Here is a 26,366-nt window from a genome sequence, read left to right as displayed (position 1 = left end):
CTCCCTGCATGGAGAAGCTTCTATCTTCCTTGGCCCCAAATCACTAAACTTACGTGGAACTCTTGATGCGGTCGAGAGATGGCAGAGAGAACACAGTATCCAAAATCCTGCTGTAAAAATATAATCTGCTCTTTGTAATATTAATGTCATAATTCTTTGTTGATCCATCCATTCATGCATTTATCAAGTATTTATTGAGTACCTGATATTTTCCAGGTGCCTTCCTAGGGACTGTGAAAACATGTTGCAAAGGACCCAGAACCAGTCGTGGGAAGCATTCCAGAGAAGTGACTTTATAATGCCACCCGGGGAGTGACAGGGATGTGGCAGAGGGTGGGGAGAGGGGACCCAGTGAAGGGATGAAGCATTTGGTGCAGAATCTTAGCAGAAAATGCACCCCTGTTCTTTGCTTTCACTAAAACTCACATGGGCAAGTACAGGGTTATACGAAATATGAGTCCTGAGTGATTTCCAGAAAGTTTAAAAAATGTAATCCTGTCAAGGAATGAAGTATCTGGTTATACCTGTGATATTTTGATTTTTGGGAAAGAAATTCCTATTTATTAGGTTAAACCACATGGAATTGCTGCTCGGGTCAGTCAAAACGGCTCACTTCTCAGCAGTTTCAAATGGCTCAGCACCACACAAACCTTGGTTGCTTCCTTAGGGTCAGTCTGGCATGGGTAACGTGGTAATGCCACTGAATGAAGGGGGTTCTTCCCTGGGGGCTGTGTGCACACTCGGGACGAATGTCCGACTGGCAGCTCGTCCAGAAGTGGCGTGAGTGCAGCCTGGCGCCCTGCAGTGCTGCAGCTGGACGGGGCTTCGATGGCCTGGTCAGGGCCCTCACTCTGCACACCAGCCCGGCGGAGGCCAAGGGGTTCAGCGACTGGCCTGTCACCTGGGAGCATGTGCGGCAACGCCGTGCACAGGACCCCGTCTCTGAGTTCTTTGCTTTCTCCTCCGCTCTCGGACAGCCGCTGGGGTCCAGACTCAGGTGGGCGTTTTGCATCAGAACAGGTGTTCACGTGGGCCTTTGAAGCAGGTTGGCACAGTGAATGTCAGGGCCCGAGTCGCTTTTATTGCAGAATAACCAGAGATAATCACATGGCTACTAATGAGAAGGGCTTTGTACGACTTGTGGAACTTTGCCTAGAAAGTCAGCGTTCCCAAAGCCAATAATTTCCATTTCTAAAACCCGTTAAATTGGTCCTTGCTTTGTGTAATTTCTATGTCTGTGTTTTTCTTACAGAAGATAAGGCACGCTGTAAAAATAGCAGTTTTGTTTTGTTTTTTTTTTTCCTTCCCTCCCGATGGAGGGATATGTTCAGTAGGGAAAAAAAAGAATGCCTTTTGTGCTCTGGGATCAAAACAGCTTTCAGGGAGATGTGGCTGTCATGAAAAGGATGTGTTTCCTGGGGACGTGGGGTGTGTGCCTTACACACTGGGGCCCGACAGGACACAGTGAGGTCCCCTCCCAGAGAGCTCCTCGTGGCACCTCCTTCCGGGCTGTGCGTCTGTCAGCTGAACCCCGAGGGGCGTGTGTGGTGTCCGCGTGATTGTGAGTGCCCGTCTTCATGTACCTTCTCCCCGAGTCCTTTATTGGACCCCGGGGACCGGAGTGTCCTTACGTGTAGCGCGTGTCACAGGGGGACGTGGAACAGAGGTCAGGTGGAGTGTGGACGCAGAATCAGCGCCCTTGCTGAGACGGTTGTTCCTGCTCCTTGTCTCAGTCTGTCTGCTGGCGTTAACGGGACAGCCTCCTCTGTCCGAGGCCAGCGTGCTCTTAAGACTTCCCTACTCCCGGGTGATCTCTCCTTTTAGCAAAATGAGCACGTCATAGGCATAACCCCACTGTCAAAACAACGTACTTAGTGTCAAGGGAGTGGATCATGTAAGAAGTTTTGGAGGCAGCGTTGCATGGTTGGGACAAAGATGGCACTGGGCAACGCGGGGGTATGAAGCCGTCGAAAGTCCTGTTAGCACTGGCCTGGGTTCCTAATGCCTGTGCTCCAATTCCCTCCCGACAGTGACCGAAAGCCGAGGGGTCCTGGAGAGCATCCAGAGGTTCTCCTTGCTGCCCACCTACCTCCCCGTGACCTACCACATCCACAACGCCGACGTGTCCTTCTTCCTGAAGGAGGCCAACCAGGACATCATGCGCAACTCCAGCCTGCAGTCCCGCGTCGAGTCCTTCCTGATTTACAAAGCCAAGCGGCTGCCCGTGCTCAACGCCAGCTACGGGCCCTTCTCCATCGAGCAGGTGGTGCCCCAGGACTTAATGCTGCCCTCCAGCCCCTTCGGATTCACCAACAAGTTCTCCCTCAACTGGAAGCTGAAGGCGCACATCGTGCGGGACAAGGTGTACCTGAGCCGGCCCAAGGTGCAGGTGCTGTTCCATGTGCTGGGCCGGGACTGGGCGGCGCAGAGCCCCGGCGAGCGGCTGCCCTGCCTGCGCGTGTTCGCCTTCCGCGAGACCCGGGAGGTGCGGGCCGGCTGCCGGTTGCAGGGGGCCCTGGGGCTGTGCGTGGCCGAGCTGGAGCTGCTGGCCGCCTGGTTCGGGCCCCCCAGTGTGGTGGCTGGGAGGAAGAAGGCGCCCGGGCCGCCCGAGGGGAGCCCCGTGGAGCTCTACTACTCCGTGCAGCCGGGGGACACGCGCGGGGACTGTGCGGGCAGCGACGTCAGGAAGGGCAACGCCATCCGGCCGGGCAAGGACGGGCTGGACGAGGCTGTGCCCCACTTGCAGAGGATCGGGAGCGTCTTCCTCTACCAGACAGGCGGCCGACCGGCGCTGAGGGAGCTGCGTTTGGACAGCAACGTGGCCATCCTGTACTCAGCCCGGACGGCGAGGCAGGGCGACGTGCTCACCTTCCCCGTGGCCGTGTCCCGCAACTGCAGTGCGGATCGCTTCACGCTGAGGTGAGTCCCCGGGGGCACCTGTCCCTGCGCCTCCGGGGCGGGCGGGGCCTCCAGACCCCCACTCTCAGACCCCAGGAGCTGCGTTCGCGCCTTCCCAGGTGCAACGCCTTCTAAATGTCACAAACCCCCTGGTCAGGGTAAAATGCAGAGAATAGTTTGCTCTTTCCCAGTGGGCACTTCGGTGGTAAAGACATTCTGATTTATGGGACAGTCCAGACCCCCCCAGAGCAGCCGGGGGGACGCGGATCTGTGCCCTCGGCCTGAGCGTGGGGTCTCCTCAGAAGCTTGAGGAATGCGAGGGTGGTCCCGCCGGGCCCTTGGCGCATCGGGGAGTCAATAGCTCACAGTCGAGTCGAGTTGCAAATGGGATGGCAACAGTTGTCTGAAGGAGAGAGGATACAGTTTTGCCAACTCAAATCTATTCCAAGCCTGTGAGTTCTAAGTAGGATATGGTCCCAACCTCACTTAGTTTGTTTCTCTCTGGAAATAGAACTCAGTGTTCAAAATATAAAAGAGCACAACGTGTGAAGAATATACAGTAGAACTTGTCGAGTAGCTTACATAAGAATATACCAAAGACAAGACATTTAGGAGTACTGTGCACTTTTGGGGGGAAAAAACGGGTTCGTTTTCACTTTAGAATGTAACATGTGAGAGAGCTTCCTTGCCTTGGCTTGATGGGATTTTCATGAAACTGTTTTCTGTTTGTTTCAAACACAAGACAGTTTTGCTGCACAGATGCTCGGGCTTCCGTGTGATTGGGTCACGAGAAGCATCCTGACATTGTCACCCAATGCAGAACCTTGATCTCACGTGCCACGTACAACATCCACGATGACCCCTGAAGATAGAATGTTTCTGTACGTGAGACATGGTTCCTATGTGGTTTTTAAAGTTCATGCCCCGATGGTCAGTTCTCTTGCCCTTCTCCACGTGGGCTTCCGATCTGCTTTTTCTTTGTTCTCCATTTTTCCTTTCTCTCTGTTTTTGTTAACGGGTGGGGGAGTTTCAGAAAGGAATCATTCTTCCATTGTACCTGGCACATTTAAGCTTTCTGCTGATTGTGACCTTTTAATCTTAACTAAAGACACAGAAACTCATGTACAGCATTAATCTACTGATTGAACGTGGCTGATTCTTGGCAGGTACCAACCTTTGGCTTGGGCTGATCTTGCATCAGGGGATTGACCCCCGGGGATTTAGGCCACAGAAACACATCTGCGGGGCTGAGGCCTCATTAACTCTCCTTCTGTCCTCTGGAATCAGCCCTGGATTCAGCTGGTCGCAGACCTTCTGCACGGTCTGCTGGCTTTGTGCTCTGCTTTTCTAGGATTGGAAAAATATATAGAATCTTCTTTGTGGCGATGATACTTATGTAGGGAACTGTTTTGCTGATAGAAACCAAAGGTTTGGAATAAGGGGAGCTTTGTTCTTGCATGATTTTGGACCCTCTGCCATCCTGTAGGTTTGCAAACTGCTGGTTGTTGATTTCCTGGACCCAGGGTGAAAACCCCAAATCTCCTGCAGTTTTAACTCTCCAGGAGATGATATCTGCATCCAGCCTTTTGGGGAGGCAGCTTGTGTCCTACTAAACTTCACAGAAAGCTTTGTGTCTGATGACCACGTCTTGCACGTTAAAACACGGGCGTCAGAGTCCTGAGGGCAGCTCTGTCATTGGCAAACGGTCACAAAGCCAGCGGAAACTTGCTTTGCTGGGCTGCATAATCTACGGAGTCCAGATCTTTGCAAATTCAGAAACAAACACATTCTGAAACTCCTAGATGTGGTGGCCCCACTTAGAAGTCAAAGGTTGGAGAATTTTGATGTACAGCAAAAGTGTATTTGTTTCAGAGTTCGCCAGTTAGAAATCTGTAAAGAAAAGATTCCGTTTTTCAGTTCAGATAATAGTGAAATTAATAGTTCATGAACGTGTGCTGAACCTGGTGAGGTGGGACACTTCTGTCCCTTAGAAGCAGTAAGAACGTGCTGGCCGCATACTTCAAATGCTGAGGTGACGAGTGAGTCACAGGGGTTTGTGACAACAGTTGGAGGTGAACCTACGTCCGGTCATGCTGTTAGCATGGAGTTTGAGTTCTCATAATTAGAAAATAATAAAACAGTGTTATCTTTTTTAATGAAGTCAATTTGACACTAATTCAGCATAGCTTCCAAATGTTTAGAATGAGTCCGGTCTGCTCTGTCTGGCCATCTGCTGTAAATAACCCTGCAGGGTCCAGCCATGGATCCTTGGGTGCTTTTCTCTGAATTCGTGATTTTTGTTTTTAGACACGCCGTGTTGACATGCTGACGTGGTCGGGGTGGGCTTATGTTTCATAGGTCAGCTACCAGCTGGACATCCATGGCCACTTAAGGATGATCAGGGATGGGAAGGGGACTAAATTAAGTGCCACCAGCAGGAGGGAGCCCTCCCAGCCGTACAGCAGCTGACATTTGAGCTCTTTGCTGATAATGATTGACTGCCTTCTGCCGCCTCCCTTTTACTTCTGTGCCTGTGACCTGAGGGTGACACCGTGGCTACTGCACAGGGCTTCTGTTCTAGGAATCAATTTTGTCCTGCAAATTATCAGTAAGGGTAGTTTAAAATAGTATCTGTGTGTGTGTGCGGGTGGGAGTGTGCATATGTGTGCTAGGTGTGTGCAGACGTGTGTGTGCAGGTGGGTGGGCATGAGTGTGTGCATATGCGGCATGTGCGTGCAGGCAAGTGTGTGCGTGGGTGTGTGCGGGTGGGTGTGTGCATGTGTGTACAGGCATGGCTGTGTGCACGTGAGTGCATATGTGTGCGTGGGTGTGTGCAGGTGGGTGTGTGCATGTGTGTACAGGCATGGCTATGTGCACGTGAGTGCATATGTGTGCGTGGGTGTGTGCAGGTGTGTACAGGTATGGCTGTGTGTATGTGTGTGCATATGTGTGTGTGGGTGTGTAGGTGGGTGTGTGCATGCATGGCTGTGTGTGTATGTGTGTGTGCATATGTGTGTGTGGGTGTGCGTGGGTGTGTGCATGTGTATACAGGCATGGCTGTGTGCACGTGAGTGTGCATATGTGTGCGTGGGTGTGTAGGTGGGTGTGTGCATGTGTGTACAGGCATGGCTGTGTGTGCATATGTGTGTGTGGGTGTGCGTGGGTGTGTGCAGGTGGGTATGTGCATGTGTGTACAGGCATGGGTGTGTGCATGGGTGTGTGGATATGCGTACGTGTGTGTGTGTGCATGCACAGGTGTGCATGTTAACTGTTGAGAAGAGAAGCTGGGTGGGGCTGTTTGTCATCTCACGAATTCTGCTCCCTCCTACAGCTCCTCCACAAGCAGGTCCCTCCCAAGCAGACCTCCACAAAAGAAGAAAAGCAAACGCTTTCATTCCTTAGACATCTAAGGATCCCTTTTAATTTCAGAAAATGTTTTCCTTCAAGTGAACAACTGAAGCATCCCACGGCACTTGGGCCCTTTCTTCATGTTCTCGCCTCCTGTTCTGTCCCATTTCTCCCCCCACAGAGAGCCAATTTCAGAAGCAACCTAGGTCTCTAATCACCTGATTATGTGTCTGGAGGAAGAAAAGAATGTGGGCACGCTCTTGCATCCCCCCACCTGCTCTTCTGTTCTTTTCCCTACAGGACATCGGTTCGAAAGGGGTCCTGGTTATCAGATCTGAATGTGGGGCTGGAGCCAAATATTTGCATAGCATGAGCTTGGTTCCCAAATACTCCAGGAAGTGCAGGTGGAAAGGTCCAGAACTCTGATGAATAGGGGCTTTTCTCAAAGTCAGAGACCTTCTCAAGTTGGTTGAATGAAGGAATGAGTGAGCGAGCACGTTGTTGGTTAGGAACGAATGCGTGTACTTGACTGAGGTCTTGGCAGCGTGTTAAAGGCTGAGCGCTCGGGAGCGTGTGAAGGACTGTGTGTCCAGCACAGTGGTCAGAGGCACGGTGTCTGTGAAGAAGACATTATTACCGAGGAAATGTTCTTGCAACGATGAGGGTTAGGAAGGCAGCAGTGACAGAATAAAATAAGAATATTGGATGAAGGCAGAAAGGGGGCCTGGGACGGATAAGCCTCGAAAGGCCTTCATTGGTGGTTTGGGAAGCTCGCTTTGCCGGATTCTGAGCTTGTTAGGAATTAATGTGGTGGTTTGAGATTGGCCCTGAGCTTAATTCACTTGAAGGATGCAGCCTTTGAACCTGCCCTGACCTAGAACTGGGTCCTTTTCTTACTCTATTTCAGGGGAAATATGCCCCAGTGTAGCCAGCAATGTCCTTCGTTGCAGGCCATAAATCCCAGTCTGACTTATTTAAGGAAAGAAATAAAGGGCTTGCAGGGTATATATCATGGGTCTCAGGAATTAATAGGAAATGGGGACACTGGGTTTGGTGTCTGAGAGACGGTGGACAGAACGGCCGACCCCAGGCACCTGTTCCTACCCACCACTGTGAACCCCCTCCTCGGCCCTTGTCATGCTCACAGCAGGTGCAGAGACTAGAGAGGCTCCCGCTGGCTCTCGTGTCTAGTTGCTGTCTGTGCAGGGTGGGAGAGGGGCCCCGTGTGGCTCCCGTCATGAGACGTGGGGTCCGGCCATTACCTGTCACTAACCGCACATCCCATGGGAGGAGGTATTTCCCTCATGAGGAACCCATTGGGAAGGGGGTGCATGCTGGGTGTCCCCAGACCCCAGCGAGGTCTATGATGTCTGTGCCTGGGACTTGCCTCCCTTTGTCATCCAGCGGACGTTAGCGGACTTGCGTGGAGTAGACAGTGGGCCAGAGGTGGACGGAGAAAGAGGGTGTTCCATCTGTTTTAAACAAGCTTTTGGTGGTAGAGTAGGAGTCGATGTACAGGGGAGTCGTGGAGTCAGCATAGGACAGTCCCAGATGCCTCGTGGCTGGTTCCCCCCATTAGTCAATTATTACATTAGTGTGGTCCATTTGTCACAGTTAACCAACCAGACTTGATTCACATTCCCATAGTCCCTGCCCCGTGCCCCCTTTTCTGATCTAGGATTCCAGTCAGGACGTCACGTACGGATGGTCATCAGGTCTCCGGAGACTCCCCTGACTGTGACCATTCATAAATTTTGAGACTTAACTGTTCAGAAATTGGAAGAGCGTCCCTCCAGGGAGACTTGTCGCATGGTTTTCTCGAGACTGTATTGGAGTGATGAGCGTGGAGTGGAAACCAGAGAGACAAAGTACCACCGTCATCCCATCGTATCCGGGATGTGCCTGACCCACCACGACGTCCCCTGGGCTGGCCGGGCGGGGCGAGTGTTTCCGTGGCCCCCCACCCAGAGTCTGCCCCCTGCCCCCGCCCCCATTTTTCCCGTGCTGCCTGTTTGGAAGGAAGCTCACAGTTACGGAGTGGGGAGTGACACTCCAGCTCCTGCAGGCTGTCGTAGCCACCTACGTTGTTTGGAATTCTGCAGGTGAAATTTATTCTTTCAGTCATGTATTTATTTCAGTAGGGGCACTTGGATATTTATGTTGCAGTTTGGGTCATAATCCGGTCGAGTGGATGACGTTTCTCCACCTGACACTGCTGACATTCCCATCGGATAGTGTTTTCTTGCGGGGGCTCTATCTGTGCCCCGCAGCCTCCCCAGCTCCCACCCCCTAGGTGCCGTAGGACAGAAATCCCCGTTGCAACACCCTAAAATGTGCCCAGATGTTGCCACACATCCCCTGCAGGAGAAAATACCCCTGCAAGTTGAAAACCACTGATCTAGGTTATGGTCATTGGGGAAAAAAATGTTTGCAGAGTGAACTCACCTCTTTTTTTTTTTTTTTTTTTTAAGATTTTCTTAATTTATTCGAGAGAGCGTGAGCAAGTGGGAGAGCATAAGCAGAGGGGAGGGGCAGAGGGAGAGGGAGAAGCGGGCTCCCCACGGAGCAGGGACCCTGACACTGGGCTCCATCCCAGGACCCTGGGATCATGACCTGAGCCGAAGGCAGGCGCTTCACCAGCTGAGTCACCCAGGCGCCCCGTGGGCTAACCTTGAGGAGGGTTCAAAGTGTAGAATTAAGGTGACATTGCGTGCGGTCAGATTGTTCTTGAAAATCCTTTAAACTGTGCAGAACGTACATTCTTCCTTCTGCTAGAACGTGTGTTCCGTGAGGCAGAAACTGTTCACCACTTACCCTGCTTGGAAGGAGCAACTTTCCCCTCCTGCCTCAAAGCACAGAGCCTCAAGGGCACCAAAAGTCAGCTTCCTCTTACCAGTTGACTTGGGGAACGCAAGAAGGGGAAAACCGGGAAGCGTTTCTTGCGCTCTTTTCTTGGCGCAGGGAGCTGTTGTGGGGTGGCTCGTGGGGGCCGAGGAAGGAGGGTCTCCACACTCCCTTCGGTGTCTGTCTCTGGAGGCCGTGCCCAGGAAATGTGGGAGAGGAGACAGAATGACTGGACCTGAGTAGACGTGGCACTTCCCGTCTCCATCGTGGTTCTGGGAGGTTCTCTCGGGGATGGGTGGACAGATGTGTGGATGTGGTTTTGGCAGAAGGTGAGGGTACGGCCGTGGAAACTGCTATTCCTCCTTTGACCAGGGGGCCAGTCTGGTGATTTTTATGGAAGGGATTTCTTACGTGGTTAGCCTTTGGGTTTCAATGCTCTGATCATTACTCTTATTTTAGGGAGAGACACACAGACAGGTTTGTCTTGCAGCCAGAGTTCTCTGTGGTCATCTTGGCTCTGCAGACTTCCAGCCACTGATGTTTGCCCTCTGGCATGTTGGGCTGACCTTCATCTCCATAGGAGTCCCTCACCATCCTATCACCCTGCATCGTGGGGCCACCCATGGTCTCCTTCTCAACCAGACTGACAGCAGCTGGAGGGAAAGGACCTCGGTCCAGTTTTGTGTCAGCGCGACACCTGCTGGAATGCTCTGCTTCGGTCGAAGGTCTGGGTGAGCAGGAGGACGTGGTGGGTGAGCCGCTCAGGCCGGGTCCTCCCGCAGTTGTACCCCTACCTCCCGGCACATCGCTGTGCTCGGGGTGGGGAGGAGTACCCCACCTAGGCCAGGAGGAGTCTGAGATGGGTTTTGGTCCTAAAGGTCGTCTGTTCATGTAGGTCTCCATGGAGACGTTCGTGTCCCAGGTAGTCGTGGTCAGCCGTCCCCGGGGCCGTGGGGGGAGTGTCTTCATATCCTCCTCCAGCACGTTCAGATTCCGTTTCTCGTGTGCAGTTCTGGGTTCCTGCAGGAGTGATGTGCAGGGCCGGGGGGGGGGGGGGCGCGTGAGACCGCGGAATGTGGCAGGAGTAGGATTGATCTTTCCCACGGTAGCCACGCTTGTTATCTGTGTCAGGCCCTGCTCGGAGTGATTCAAGTATTTTTTACACGTTTAATCCTCAAAACAGCCTTACCGATCGGGCATAATTATTACCTATGTTTCCAGAAGGGGAAACTAAAACCCAGGTGGTCCAGGGACTTGTCAGCGTCCCCCGAGCCCATGACACGTGACTTCACATCCCGAGAATGGAACCTTGCTGACATACAGCCTCCGGGCACATGTTCGAAAACTCATCTGCCTGAGTGCCAGGTAGGGGGGCGGCCGCAGCATCTCCGAAATCCATTTTTTAAAAGCACTTAAGAGACTGAGTTACCTGAACGGTTTTCCCAGTTAACAGCTGCTTGCGGAGTGTGGCACTCGGTGCTGGGCTTGTGCAGGGAGCAGCGGCACGCCGGACCTGGCCCTTGGCCGAGGGACGGAGCTGGGAGAACCAGCGTGTTTGCATGGGGGGGCACGAGTGCCGACTTGAGCCTGTGCTTTTGCGAGGAGACCAGGGAACGTTGCGTCCACCATCACCCACGCCGTGAGTCCTCCTGGTCACTGAACCCTCAGTGGCTCTGACGGACAGTAGTGGAAAGGGGTGGCCCTGTCCAGGTGCTTCACGCCAGAGCAGTGGCACTTTCCAATCCACGGGGCAGAGTTCACCTACGGCCGACCACATGGGGTCTGGGCGGAGAGCACGCGGTGTGAGGTGCGCGGGCCCCCGGCAGCTGGCGTTGTCACTCACAGAGCCTCAGTTTCGGGTGTCGTGGGTGTGAGTGGAAGGCCACGGTGAACCTTGAGGGATTTAGTAAATAACTGGTCAGCCGAGAAATGCATCAGGGATGAGCCCGAGTGCAAACTTGACTTAAGTCCGTCTCCAGTAAGCACCATCAGCTCGCTGTGAAAAGGGCAGGCATTCACACAAGGCTCAGGTGACTTGTGCCTCAACGAGGAAGAATAAATAGAAGTGCTCAGAGCTGCCTGTGAGCTTTTCCTTGGATAACCTAGGAAAGCAACTAAGTGTGTATTCTGGAATGAGATGGTAGAACGCAGCCAGATGTCAACATCTTTTCTCCCAAATCTGAAGGTATGAAGAGCAAATTGATTAAAACAGACCCGCAAAAATAATACCAACATCAACAAACAAAGCACTGGTGGAGGGTCAACTGAAGAGCGAGCAGAAGTTTCTAGAAATCGGCTCTGTGCATCTCCCCACAGCTGTACTGTCCTGCTCACTCAAGCTGCTGTGAGGGGAGACCATAGGGTGGTGGGCTCAGCAAGGCCATGCAGTCTCTGACGTTCTTCCTGTGGGGGTGCAGGCTCCCGCCCTCGAATGTGCCTGGCTTCAGCTTACTGCTTTCCCAATAGAACAGGGCAGACATGAGGATCTGGGGGTCTGAGGCTCAACCGCAGCACTTGTTGACCTTCCTCCATGATGTTCAGAACACTCATCCTTGGAGCCCGGAGCCACCATGGGAAAGGCCAGCTGGTCTCCTGGGAGAGGCTCTGAGGCTACGTGGACAGGGAGGGACCAGGCAGACCCAGGCACCAGGCCATCCTGTCAAGGCTCCAGATATGTGAGCAAAGCTGTCGTGGATACTGCAGACCAGCCAGTGAACTCAGACGGTCCCAGAAGGGAGCAGGTGGATCTCACAGCAGAGCCCTGCTCACATTCCTGGTGCATGAAGTTGCCGTGTCTACACAAGCTGGTGTAGCTTGCTGGGCAGCAGGGGAGTGCTGGGAGAGGGCTCCCTGGAGACGTCAGTACATAGTCCTCATGAAACATCCACCAGAAGGCCCCATGTGCCGGAGGACACAGGAGAACCAGTGCACGCAGGCCACGCGCTCTTCAGCTTCTTCCCCGCAGCCTCCTGCCCCCATAATCTGCATCCCCCACGTGTCCGGCGTGAACGCCTTCTGGCTGCTGAGTGTGTGTGGCTGATGGGACCCGCAGGCAGGAATCTCGTGTGTGGGAGTCGAGGTCTGTGTAGTTCTCCTCTCTCTTGCTCCGTGGTCCCTGCTCAGGCCAGAGCGCTCCTCCGTGTGTGGTCCCTGCACCCACCAGGCAGCCGTACGTACGCTGGCTCCGTTGCCTACAGATAGACCTTGCCCTTGGCCCTGGACAGCACCGGCTCCTGACCTGGGAGAGGGGCGTCCGCACGTGTATGTCAGCCTCGGGGCTCCAGCACCATTGTCTGGCTGGTCCTCGAGTGAGTTCGGCTGCTCTGTAACCAGTGCCCTGTATCCAAGCGCTCCCGTCTCATCCCCGATGTGACCCTGGGGGTGTAGCAGCTTGAGGAGATATTTTCTATGGATTAACTCCATGATGTACCAGAAGCACAGACAGTTGCTGGGTTTCTCGTGTGTGTCAGTCTCAGCTGGGAGCAGAGGCAGAAGGGTCTTAGGCAATGCAGAAATGAATTCAGCCAAACAGAAAATGTAATAAATAAGATACAAACTTGGAAGACCCACAGGCAACAGAAAGAGAGCACTGCAGGGGGAGATAATATTTTTCTCTCTACTCTGTGAACTCCTTGTGCATAGGTGAAAATCGATGCTTATATTTCTTTGCCTTTCTGGTTTTGGGTAGTTGAAGGGTAGGCAGTGATAAAAGACATCGTCCAAGGATGCCTGTCTTTTGAAAAGCAAGGATCCAAGACACAGAGGTGAACCGGTGTGATCACCTGACACCCACGGTTATTCAAGCAGATGGAAGATGTACAGACAGAGGGTTGAGTGAACTCAGGCACGGAATGTTTGAAAAAATTGTGTAAAGGGAGGACAGAGCTTAGCTCCATCCATCAATGCCCTGGCTGAGCTCTCTTCCTGTTGAAAACTCACGTGTTGATACACATTTTGAAAGACAAAGCGTGCCAGGTGAAATTCGTCCACAGTATGTCAGCACAGATGGAAGGCTGGGGTCTGGGTCAGAGTTGTCCAGGTTGTGCACAGATCAGATTAAAACAAAGATGGCGGCCCCTTTTGTAAATATGTTGCAGGCAGGAAGGAAGAAAGAAGGAGGGAGGGTAGTAAGGAAGGAAGGAATGATTGAGGGCAGGAAGGAAAGACAAACATATAAGAGAGGGGAAGACTTTATTTTGGAAGAACACATAAACCAAAAGAAAAAAAAAAAAAGAGACATCTTCTCTGTTAGTGCTTAAATGGGTAGGGAATTTTTTTCAAAAGAACATGAATTTAATAAATCAAGAATTCACATGTGAAGAAAACAACAACAACACAGACAGAGACAGTAAGGTAGACCAGAGATCTAATCCATGAATGGAGGACCCAAACAGCGCAAGACAGAAATTACAAGGACTATGATAGACATGGGTGAAGAGGGGAATTGTTGACATATATGGAAAAAATTGAGGTAATTTTGGTGAATGCAAGGGGAAATGCCAGATTTGAAAGAATTATAAGGAGAATAATGGACACAAGGAGGAAGGATGATACAGTGTGAGTATAATGACTGTCCCCAGAGTTGGCAATACCACAAAATGAACAGAGCAGGTCTTCACAAATATGTCTTTTTTTTTTCTTTTTTTACATGAAGGAATAGCTACATCTGTGAATCCACCAGGCGTTCTGTGTTGCAGAACAAAATAACATTAAAGAAATCAATGCCAAAGTATAACTGAATTATGAAATTTCAGTCATAATGAAATATTGAGCTAATCATTGAGGCAGAATATATATCAGCAAGAACTAAAGAGATGGCCGTGTCGTGTTCAGAGACAGGAAGACACGATGGCGTGGAAGTGTCAGTTCTCCCCAGATTAATATGTCGATCCAATGCAGTTCCAATAAGAAGAGCACCCGCGCTACCCTTCGGGGAGCTTGGCAGGTTGACGTGGAAGTCTCTGTGGAGACCAAAAGGCCAAGAGTGGGTTAGACTCTAAAGAGAAGAAGAATATAGACGGGTCATTGAAAATCCGTGGATATTCAAACAGTGTCATAGTGGAACATTAGAGGTAAATATAGTAACGAACAGAGAAAGGCCCAGAATTACCTTGTAGATATGAGACTTTGTGGGGTAGAACTGTAATTATAGATCGGCGAGAAGAGATACAATTTTCGGAAATGGCACTGGGGCATTATCCAAATGAGAAAAGAAGGAATCCGATCTCTATTTCATGCCATTTATGGATGTCAATTTCAGATCAATTAAGCATCCAAAGGGGAAAAAAGGAAATCGATGTCGAAGAAAGTACTACGCATATCTTTATAAGCTCTGTGGGGGAAAGATTTCTTCAACAAGGTACCAGAACAGTGACCACAAAGGAAACATCAATACTTCGATGACATTTAAAAAATAAGTACTTTTTAAATTTTTTTTTATTTTTTATTTTTTTTTTAAAGATTTTATTTTATTTATTTGACAGAGATAGAGACAGCCAGCGAGAGAGGGAACACAAGCAGGGGGAGTGGGAGAGGAAGAAGCAGGCTCCTAGCGGAGAAGCCTGATGTGGGGCTCGATCCCGGAACGCCGGGACCACGCCCTGACCCGAAGGCAGACACTTAACTGCTGTGCCACCCAGGTGCTCCATAAGTACTTTTTTTAAAACAAAAAAGCAAACCATAAATTTGGGGAGGGTGTTTGTAACACATAAGATCAACAAAGAATTAGGGTGAAGAATATATAAAGGACACCTGTAATGCAACAGTCAAAATCAGATTAACAAACAGGAAAATGGGTGAGGGCATCTCACAGAAGAGTACACACAAAGCAGCAATACATTTAAGAAAAAATACTCCATCTCATCAGAAACCAGAGAAAAACAAATTAAAACCGTAATGCAGCCAATTTCATAACCACCAGGTTGCCGAGAGTCGGGCAGTCTGCTGCTCTCCAGGGTTGTGAACGCGGGAAGGGGAAAAGCCTCATTTATTGCTGCTGGAGGAAAACACCTGTGTGGCCTCGTTAGAAAGTAATTTGGGGTTACCCCGTGATAGGGGAGATATGTGTACACGGTGACCCCACATGTCCACTTCTGAGGTCTGCATCCTGGAGAGATTCTTCCCTTGTCTGCCTGAGGGCACAAAGCAGTGTTCACAGCCCCACGGTTCGTACTAGCTCAAACCTGGAAACTAGCCAAGTGACCACCACCAGGATAATGGATAAATACATGTTGACATATTCCTACAATGGGATCCTACACGTTCATGAATATCGTGCCATTACAGCTGGATACATCAGTATGGGTAATCGTGCAACCTTTACCGTGAAATGTGGTGGGAAGTTGCAGAGAAGTACGTTTCTGTGAAGATAAAACATAGACATCAAAGTAACGACAAACCGTTCATGGATGGTGGGTATGTATATTCATTTAGGCGCAACTGTAGGAGATAACAAGGAAATGAGTACCAGATTCAGGATGGTAGGTCCCAGTGGGGACGATGAGGATTTTATTGGGGAGAAATTTTGCAAGAGGCTTCAAAGACACAGAACACATCCTAGTTCTTCATTGGGGGGTAAGTACGTGGGGTGCTTACTGTCTTCTAAAATGCCCATGCATGATATGTGCTCTTTAAACTCTGTGTATAGGGGTGCCTGGGTGGCACAGCGGTTAAGCGTCTGCCTTCGGCTCAGGGCGTGATCCTGGTGTTATGGGATCGAGCCCCACATTAGGCTCCTCCGCTATGAGCCTGCTTCTTCCTGTCCCACTCCTCCTGCTTGTGTTCCCTCTCTCGCTGGTTGTCTCTATCTCTGTCGAATAAATAAATAAAATCTTTAAAAAAAATAAATAAACTCTGTGTATATATTATTACTAATATTATATTTATATTATATAATATATATTATATATCATTATAGATATAATTTCTACAAATGCTTTATACATACTTGGGTGTGTGTGTGTGTGTGTGAGTGCATGTATGTGTGATACATGCCAGATTTTTAAAACATTTTGACAGGAAAAAGTAAGTCACTTGTCATGAGGGAAAGAAATTCAGGCTGGCTTTAGAGTTCTCCACAGTAACACTGAGTGCCATTCAGTGCAGAGGATGGTTGAGCAATGTCTACAATCGCCTAGTGCTCATTAAAGATACCAGCTATTTTACATTTGCATAATTCTGTTTCACGGAATACTAATAGCTATTCTGATACTAAAATTTTGCAAAACATTAGGTCAAAATGGTGAAGTGCAAAAGTTGGGATCGAATGGATGGATGGATGGGTGGATGATAGATAGGTGGGGGGGTGGGTGCATGGATGGGTGATAGGTGAGTGGATGGATGGGTGGATAGATGATGGATGGGTGGATGGATGGATGGGTGATAGATGGTGAGTGGGTGGATGGATGGATGGGTGGGTGACAGGTGGATGGATGGATGGATGGATAGATGATAGGTGGATGGATGGATGGATGGATGGATGGATGGATAGAAGATATGGGTAGGTGGATAGAAACATAGATAGCAGTAAGTATTCTTTAATTGTTGCATCTCAAGTAGAATCCCACCCTTCCCTGCAATATCCTCCTTCAATTTGTTTTTTTTTTTTAAGATCTTAATTTTAAGTAATCTCTATACCCAGCATGGGGCTCAAACTTAAAATGCCAAGATCAAGAATTGCATGCTCTACCAACTGAGTCAGTCAGGCGCCCCTGAAATTTGTGTTTTTTTTTAAATTTTTGAAAGATTTTATGTATTTGAGCAGACAGAGGGAGAGAATCTCCAGCAGACCTCACTGAACATGGAGCCCGATGTGGGGCTCAATCCCATGACCCTGGGATCATGACCTGCGCTGAAAACAAGAGTCAGATGCTTAACCAGCAGAGCCACCCAGGTGGCCCCAATTTGTGCTTTAATAGAACTTACCACTTCCTGAAATTCAGCTGCTTATATAATTGTGCTTCAGCCATTTGGTGTCTTTCCTCTGCAACCTCTGTGAGCAGGCATTTTTCTTTCTTGTGCATCCTCAAAACCTCAGTGCACCGATCTCGATAGATCTGTGCTGATTGAGTGCTTTGATTAATTTAAAGCCAGAGATCATGACAAATTCAATGGCCCTGAGAGTTTCTCTGCATGTTAATAGAGCTCAGGTTTGCTGATGCGGAGTTGGGACCACCCATGGCCATGTATCTTAGACTCTGTGGTTCGATTTTTCACAGCCCTGATCCTAAGGCCAGGTTTCTTAATCTTGGCACAGCTGACGTTTTGGACTGGAAAATTCTTTGGAGTGTGTGTGTGTGTGGCATTCTATGGTAGCGTTGTACTAGATGGATAGATGGATGAATAGGGTGTTGTAGGGTATGGACAGGATCCCTGGCCTCTACCCACTAGTAGCCAGCAGTGTGCCACCTTCCTCTTCTGTTGTGACACCCAGAAGGATCTCTAGACATTGAGAAATGTCCGTTATCCTAAGGAAACCTTTCCTTCTTATCAGGGAATGAAATATCAGTTGAATTCTAGATTTGCCTTCTAACTTCCACAATGATTTTCAATGAGGTTTGTATCCATTTTCTTTGACTTGCTGTGATTTAGTCTTCTGCCATGGTCTCACAGCGTGTGTGTGTGTGTGTGTGTGTGTGTGTGTGTAAGATTTATTTATTTGTTTGAGAGAGAGAGGAGAGAGAGAGAGTGTGGGGCAGGGGGAAGAGGGAGAGACTCCCCGCCAAGCGTGGAGCCCAATGCGGGTCTCAGTCCCACAACCCCTAGATCATGACCTGAGCCCCAACCAAGAGTCAGATGCTCAACCCACTGAGCCCCCCAGGCGCCCCTCACTGTGTTTTGCTCATTGCTTACTGATGGATGATCTCATTGGGTTTGAGGACCGGTGTGTTCCCCACTTCCTGCGTTCTGTTGAGAGAAGCCAGAGGGCGTTTCGAAGGTCTAAAACTCCCATGCTGAAAGCAAGCAGAGGGATCCGAGCACCGTTGGTTCCAGAATACGAGGGCATAGCGCCACACCCTCTGAGGAAAGTCCCCATAACGCATGCCATTTAGGACGCAAGCACAAAATAAATGTAGACGTAGAGCTCCGTCTTCAAGTGTCTTTTAAACCAGGAATCCCACAGACGAGAGACTGCTGTGGCAGACGTGGTTCATGCCTGAATGCAGTTGCTTTGGTCAAACTGGATACAAGTTATCAGAAGAAAATGAACTTTCTGACATCCTCTCTAAAGGGGTAAAAATCTGAGTGCATGAAAAGCCACCTTAAAGTTGTTTAAGGTGACGTTTTCCATTCTCTTTGCCAGAAGGGGCATCTGTGCGGGGGCTGCCTGGATTTCCAGTGTGCTGCTCAGAGAATGTGCCCTTTTCAGAACCTATTTCAATTCCCCGATGCCTCCAAAGTTAGCACCTGATGCCCTTTCCCATTGGTTAGAGGAAGATTTGCTTGAATTCTGCTTTTCAAACTCTTGACCTGAGGGCAGACTCACGGGTGGCTGTAATTCAGACAGGTACGAACGGAGGAACCGGGGGTTGTAACATACATCTTCGCACACCACGTGCGGTCTGGCTGGGAGTCCTGTTGTGCTGGGCTGGTGGGGAGCCTGGACCATGCCCAGAATCAGGCTGTTTCTTCCTACAGACCTGTCATCTTGGAAAAGGGGAGAAATCCATTTTTTTTTGCAATAGATTCCCGCGTCATCCCCTGTCCATTTTGTAGATTGAACTGGCCTATTTCTGTTGTATCGAGCCTTTGAGTCAGAAACTTAAGGGATTCTCAGATTGGCAGAGCAAAGGTTTGATACTGGTTTTTTTCCAGAGAAGCAGGACATTGCAGCTGGGTTCATTAAACACTGGAAGTGGTTGGACCTTAAAAATTCAGACTCAGAAGCTATCAGTGTGGTATTTCGATGATCTGCTCCCTGTCTCCTGCCAGGAGATGAGCATAATTCCAATACCAGCATGGGTCCATTTACGAGACATTCTGGAAAAGGCAAGATACAGGGATGGAGAACTGATCAGTGGTTGCTAGGGATGAGAGGGGAGGTGTTTTGACTACAAAAGGAAAGCAGAAGGGGGTATTTGGGTGATGAGGCTGTTCTGTATCTTGATTGTGGTGGTTGTTACCTGAATCTAGACAGGTCTGAAAACCTTATCCAGCTGTCCAGCAGAATTCTTATATACACATACATGGGCATGTATGTACGATGGGATGATTATATGGATCTATAAAATTCTCAGAACTCAACATTTGAGATTGATGAATGGTATGAGACAATCTAGATTTTTAACCTGGTATTTTATTATCTGATGCTGACCTTACTCATGTCAGTGGGAACATTCTCACCCAGGTAGTGTCTGTGTCTTCGCAAGCCTCTAAGCTCTGCTTACGTTGGGGTCCCGGAACCACAGACTTGTTCTTCATGGTGGTCGGAGGAGGTAACCCCAGCAGCTGCAGCAGACCAGCCCCGGGTCCCAGAAGCCCAGCACGATAAGTGTGTCCTGCTTGCTCACACCAGGTCCACTCTGCACGGGTAACTTCCATGGGGGATGTGGGAACCCGGGCTCCCCTGAGGCTCTGCCATCCTACAGGACTTAAAGTCCTGCAACTCCAGCCAGTGGACGGGGGCCAGCAGTAAGGGTGTGGGAGATCACGGAGGAGGCTTTCAGTCCCGGAAACGGACCTCCCTTGCCCACATGCTGTTGGCTGGATGTGACAGGTGGTGGAGACATGAGGCCTGACTGTGTGCTCGGAAGAAACCGGTTGGGTACGTAGATAGCAGTCTTTCCACATCCCTCTCGATCTTATTCTTGGGCCTCAAAGGGAGGTAAGGGATTCTGCCTGAGACTTCACCCTAAAGCACGGTCTACCTCTTTGGCATGCTTTTTTATCATCATCATGTCGTTACCATGTGGTGGGGATTCTGTTAGTAGAACAGGGCTGAGTCCCGCACTGGGCAGTGTGTCCTGAACCTTAGCTTTGCTTCCTTCTCAGCCCCTAACCCCGCACGGTCTGAGTCCCCTGTCTGTCCCCTGAGGCTGGGCTTGCGACCTGAAGGACTACAGAGCTTCCATTCCCCACCCTTGATGGCTGCCTTGCCATCCCCCTCTCTTGCTCTCAAGGTCCGAGGAAACACTGTTTCTCCTACATTGACAGATTAGCTATTATTTATTTAAATAGCTAATATTAGTGCCTTTCCCCTTGTGTTTTTTGGGGCTGATCCAAGTGGCACTCCTCTTTGTGCCTTTCCCTCTTCGGGGTGTCCCCTCCCCGTGCCCTCACCTGCCACACCTGTGATCTGTGCTCCCTCCACTCCAAGTTGTGCTAGCCCATTGCACATGGCCTTCCTTTACCGCTTTAGCTGGCTCCATTTTCTCATTTTCTTATGTTCCCTTTGGTGGTTAACCAATATTCAAGATTCCTTAATTAACCTGAACAGCCAGTATTAGGATTTCTGCCCCTGGTCAGGGTCCTTGCCCTGCTTACTTCTTCCTATCTAAAGATGCACGCACCTTAATGTATTGGGTTGCATTTTTTCCCTGGAAAGTTATTTTGTAATTTAACGTTGGAAGAAGCCTGTTGGAAGCGAGCATCATACCAGCGACCGGAGCACACGTGCTGCATGGAGAAAGGTGGTTCTCTTCCCGAGAGTAGTGCAAGCCCCCGGACACGGAGGGGGTCACACATGTGGCTTCTCTCCTCCAGCTGCAGATGTTTGCTCTTCTAGTCTCTTGGCGGGGAGTATGAGAAACACTGATTTAAGTGTGACTTCGGTGTTTCCCTTTTCTGTTTGTCTCCTCTTCTTGCCACTCAAAGCTTTCAGTGTCTCCTTCCCCTCTGAGTAGGGAGCCCCAGAATCAGTTCCAAGGCTTTGAACAAAAGCTTGCAAATTCAGACTTGTTCTTTTTCTTTTGCAAGTGGGGAAGACATCCCGTGCAGCCTCACGCCAAATGTAACCCCATGTGTCTTCCAGGGCCCCCCTGCCCGGGGCACTGGGCTCCCGCAGGCTGGCACCGCCATCGGGGTCTGGTGGAGCCATGTCTGCAGACGTGTGCCCAAAACAGCAACGACTTCTAGTTCTTTGTAAAGAGAGTTAAAATATCATGGACTGTGTGTAAGAAGAGAGAGTGATTGAGGGTCCCTCAGACCCTCCCAGATTCAGCCTCTGTGGTTCTCAAATCCAGAGAAAAGTCACAGGGTATTAGTTTTGCAGATTTTTCCCCCCCAAAATGTGCAAAACCAGATTAGCACTTTGAAGTTTTTGACCTTTAGGCAGTAAATCAAAATGTATTTGAATGTCTGCTATATTGCCCATTATTGTGTGCAGAATACATATATATGTTGTATATTATAAAAAGTTATCTGATCTATGTATGATATATAATAATACATATATATATATTATGTAGAAAACGGTAGCATAAGCAGTCTTTCCCATGGAGATGCTCATAGCTTAGTTAGAAAGTTTAAAAACCCTCATGAAACTCTTTACAGTGAATCAGCAAATAGGGAGGAGCTCAGTTGTTCCACGTTGAAAGAGATCCGTATTTTAGGTAGAATTTTCAGATGCAACATTTTCTCTGTTTGGTGGAAAGAGCCCGAAGTCCCCTGCTCTCTCCCTGGGACTCGCTGCGGGTACCAGTGTGCACTGCCCCTGGCTCGAGCTCCTCCTGGGCACGCATGGCTTTCCCATCTTCTCCCGTGTCTGGCAACGGCGAGTAGCCCGGCTCGTGAAGCTCCGTGGGTGACACGAGCAGCTCCTGATGCTGACAGGTCTAAGCCCCTCTCTTAGGTTTCTAGCTGGGCGGCACTTGGGCCGGCCCTTCTAGGGCTGGGCATCATGGCTGTTGTAGGAGTTGTAGCAAATCACCCCACCTGAGATGGCCGGCCCATCAGCTAGGTGGGGGGTACCACTGGTTAGTGGGAAATAGGGTGCTGTTAGGGGCACACATTGGGCCTGCTTCTCTCTACAGAAGCCGCCAGAGTCCTCTTTGCAGGTGGCTGGTGCTCATGGTACTACCGTGTGTAGAGGGGTGATACAGTGTGGTAGGCGGCCGGCATCCTCCAGATGTCACAGCAGGTGCACGTGCAGCATCTGTCTCTTGTGATGGGAAGTGCATGCGAGTCACTTAGAACGGTGCCCTGCATACAATAGGTGCTCAGTAAGTGTTAGTAGTTATGGTCTTTTCCATCGTTGTTGCCGCATTCTGTGGTTGAGGGGTGTTGTATCTGTGGTTTCATCCAAGCTTTGTGAGACTGACCCAAATTGAGCATTCCCCCCTTCTTGGAACGAGCCTCCTTTTTGAGATTTTTAGAAATATTCTTCTGATTAAAATTGCAAAACACCAAGAGACAAGCAGGAGCTCCGAGGGTTCTGGTCTCACTTTAATAGGGCATGCTCTTATTACCCTACCTGTCTGGTTCAAGCTAGAGCTAGCTCGTGTTCACAGCCTGGAAGGTGGCCTTCTGTAGCTGTCCGGAAGGTCCGCGTCTGCCGGCCGGAGCCCCGGGTGTTGAGAGCTGGGCGAGCCGCCCCTGCCACTGTCGATTTTCTCAGGATTGCTGCAATGAGTCCCTGATGACGTGAACTCACAGCCTCCCTGGAAAGCCTGATGGCAAATTCTCCCTGGCCCTTTTTTTTTTCTTTAATAGAAACCAAAAAATCAAGGCATGATTTCTAATCACAAAGAAACTCCTTGCAGGAGATGTGTAAACATTACATTGCTTCTCCCTTCTTTTGAATGTCTAGGCTACCCTATTAGCAAAGTTCCCCCGGATCGTGAATTTTCCTAATTGGAGGATAATTGTCAAAGTCTCTTAATCTCACATGATTTTTTCCTTGGAGAGGGAGAGAGATAAAAAGCACCACATGATTACATGAAGAAGGGTTTCCCCCCAGGATATCTGCTAATGCAGAGCAAAATATTTTGGGGAGGTTGGATGTATTCATTGCCTGGGATTCAGTCTCTCTTCGTCTTTTGTTCCTTACGTGGATGGTTACAGACAGACCACCCAGTGCTGTGCGATCGGCTCTTCAGGATTTAGTCCTGGTCACTCTGCCGGAAGCTGCTCGTTGCCTAGCCAACATCCCATTCCTTCTTGTTCTTGGCTAATAGAATTCTATTTTATTCAGGGGGTCAATGCATCCAGTTACGACTGTGACATCTAGACTGGTTTGTGGCAGACGGTGGCTCTTGGATCCGGTCCTCTCTGGCAAGGTCTGAGTGGTGGTCTTTGGGAATGACTTGCTGGGACCCTATTCCTGTCTTTATTAAGAGTAGACGTAGCCAGGACGTGGCTTTAGCCTTTCATCCTTCTTGCTTCCTGGAACAGTGCTGCACGACCGGGAGTTGCAACCTGAACGTGGCCAAGCAGGACACCAGGAGGATCTGGGTCCTTTCAGGCTCCTGAGTGCACAGCTCTCGCCCATGCCTGGCTCCTTGACATCTGATTTTCTTCTACCTGTGACAACCAAATCCCTGTTTTGTTAAAGCACTGTGATGAAATCTGTGATCTGCGGCCTCAGGCTCTCCTAGCTGTTACTGACTCATATGTCTACCTGTCCTACCTGGGGAGCTAATTGGAGCCCTGTGCCCCTGAAGGCCAGCCAGTGTGTTCTGTTCATACGGAGGATTCGCTTCACTGAATCACAGGACAGACATGCTGGAACCCGGCCCCTCCTCCTAGATCATCAGGGAGTGGAGGTAGACCAGGTAGGAGAGGGCTGCAGGGATGGTGAGCCAGCAAAGCCCATTGTCTGGTGGGAACACCTGCAGACACAGGCGCTGGAGGGTTTGTGCTGTGGGCGCTCTGAGCAGACCTCGGACGCTGAGGCAGCGTTGGGCACATGCTCGTCTCTGTGAGACGTAGATACGGCCTGGGTGGCACGAGGAGAAGTTGGAGCTCAGGGCCCCCGTGTCCCACCAGAATAGCCACCTCCGCTTGCCCACGCCCCGGAACCACATGCTACAGCCTCATAGCTGCCCTCTGTTTCTCAAACACTGATTACATTTAACTTCCAGCTGACGGACTCTGAGGGTATACAGCTTGACTATCCCACATGACACTTCTAGCACGGTCTGGATTTGTGGGCTCAATAAACTGGTTATCTGATCCACCCCACGGGGACGTACTTGTGCGGGGAAAGAGATACAATGCACAGTCCATCGTAACGACGTTATTGTGGTTGTGCTTCTTCGTCCTTGCCCGTGCTGGTGGCATGTCCTTCCGAGGCCAGCGCGTCCCTGGCCGAAGCGAAGGGAAATGCTTGGGTGGCCCAAGCTCATCGCGTACGCATGTGTCTGTGCAGGTGGGCGCGTTGCTCTGTCTCCTCGTTCACTTAGCGGAGCTGGAGCATTGGCAGGTGAAGCAGGGCCGGACAGGGAGCCACACAGGAGAGAATGTCTCAGGGCAGGTGTGGCTGTGCTCTCACCGGGGGCTGAGATGAGATTCGTCTGATCGCCCTTCACTCGCGAGGTGTCAACAGCAGTTTGGCCTTCATGGGACTGGGAGGCCGAGGTCCCCTGTCCTGCCTGATGGGGCTGCGGGGACTCGGGGGTGGCAGGTCGCCAGAGCACGGCAAGTTCAGAATCCCTGTGCCCTTTCCACCTTGTCCTCCATGCTCCAGGACTGCTTGCAATCTGTGAAAATCAGGTTTTCAGTAAATTTCTTTGTGTGTGTTAACTCCAGATGCAGTTGAAGAACAGGGGTAAACATTTTGCAGCTTCAGAACCCGAGGGGGTGCTGAGACATTGTATGCAAATGGCCAGTGGTGCGGGCTCCCCAGACCCCCCACGATGCAGACCACCGCTCTCCAAGTGACTTTTTCTATCTGAAATGCTGCTTGCCCGCCTGCTGCCTGGTGGCTTGTGTTTGAGCAGTGCTGAGTGGCAGTAGGACTAGGGAAAGCACTGGGCTGTGGGAAAATAAACTATAGGACAGACATTGACCATGACATTTCAGCCACCCGGTACCTCCTGCCTCCGTCCTGCTGGTGGCAGTAGTCCTGTGCCCCCCGATGTGGGGCGAGAGCCTGTCCACCTGAGAAGCTGAGCTCTCTCCAGCTGTTAGTCCTGTGCCCCCGGATGTGGGGCGAGAGCCTGTCCACCTGCGAAAGTGAGCTCTCTCCAGCCATCATGGGATCCTTTGCCAGATGCATAGGCATTATTTGCTCCCAACATATCCCCAGCGGCACAAACAAGGGGTATCAAGATGGGACGCTTTGGTGCCAAGTGTACAGATAGGCCCTTGTACCCCCAAACTCGGGCTACTCCTCATACTCTACTGGGTAGACGTTCCTAAAGGAAAGCAACGGCGTGCAGACGTCATGTCATGTGAACCTTTTACCAACTTGTGCAACTCATTGGACCAGGCTCGGGATCAGTACAGAAGCCAACAAAATGCAGACCGGCCATACAGGAGGGCCGGCCGCATCAGTGAGTTATACTCTTTGCACCACTCGATGGGTCCGCCCCGCCTGGTTCTCCATGTTGGACGGCCACAGCCCATCCCGCCAGAGCTCTGTCTGGACTTTTGAACAGGAGATGCAAGTGGGGGGAGGAAGTGACTTTCGGAGGTGATGGTGAGAAAGCAGCGTCCTTAGGACTTCCCGAGAGCTGTGTTTGCAGCCAGGACACGGTACCACTGCTCCTCTCCGGGAGGTCTCAGCTACTTGGGTACAGAATGTGTCACCTTTCCCGTTGATTTATTTATTACTTCCCCATATATCCATGTGTGGTTGACCCCTGAACAGTGCAGGGGTTGGGGTGATGACCCCCTCTCCCCACCGCATAGTGGAAAATCCATGCATAACTTTGACTCTCCCAAAACTTAACCGCTGATAGCCTACTGATGACCAGAAGCCTTCCCGCTAACATAACCAATTGATCAGCACCTGTTTTGTTTGGTATTTGTGCTATATAGTATATTCTTACATTAAAGTAGGTGAGAGAAAATGTTAGTAAAATCATGAGGGAGCAAGAATGCATACAGTCCTGGACTGTATTTATATAAAAAAAAAATCTGCAAGTAAGTGGATCCACGCAGTTCAAGGCTGTGTTGTTCAGGGGTCAGCTGTAATGTGATTACTTTACCTTCAGTATGGAGCGTGCCTCTTTACAATACGGATTTTACCCCAGTGCCGGCTCCCACCTCTAGTGCCCATTCCTCCTGCCACCTCCTATAAACCATCCCTTTTCTGGGGATGCAAGCGATGACTGAACCTTGACCCCGCAGTAACCGCCCTGAACAGTGCAGATAACTCCCTTTCCACAGGCATCTCC

General features: G+C 50.3%; 1 protein-coding gene across 2 annotated transcripts in view; it reads left to right on the top strand.

The window, feature by feature from the left end:
* Window positions 1–26,366, top strand: part of TMEM132D (transmembrane protein 132D) — a 551,659-nt gene that overhangs the window by 144,874 nt on the left and 380,419 nt on the right. For both annotated transcript variants that reach the window (XM_045779212.2, XM_087857436.1), the window contains exon 2: window positions 2,031–2,919. In XM_045779212.2, coding sequence (XP_045635168.2) covers window positions 2,031–2,919 — 889 coding nt within the window. The remainder of the gene's footprint in view (window positions 1–2,030; window positions 2,920–26,366) is intronic.

Source organism: Ursus americanus, chromosome 30 (genome assembly GCF_024610735.1).
Source record: "Ursus americanus isolate L20-20 chromosome 30, mUrsAme1.1.p, whole genome shotgun sequence".
NCBI lineage: Eukaryota > Metazoa > Chordata > Mammalia > Carnivora > Ursidae > Ursus > Ursus americanus.
The sequence above is the reverse complement of the archived record's forward strand: the minus strand, read 5'-3'. Positions and strand labels throughout refer to the sequence as shown.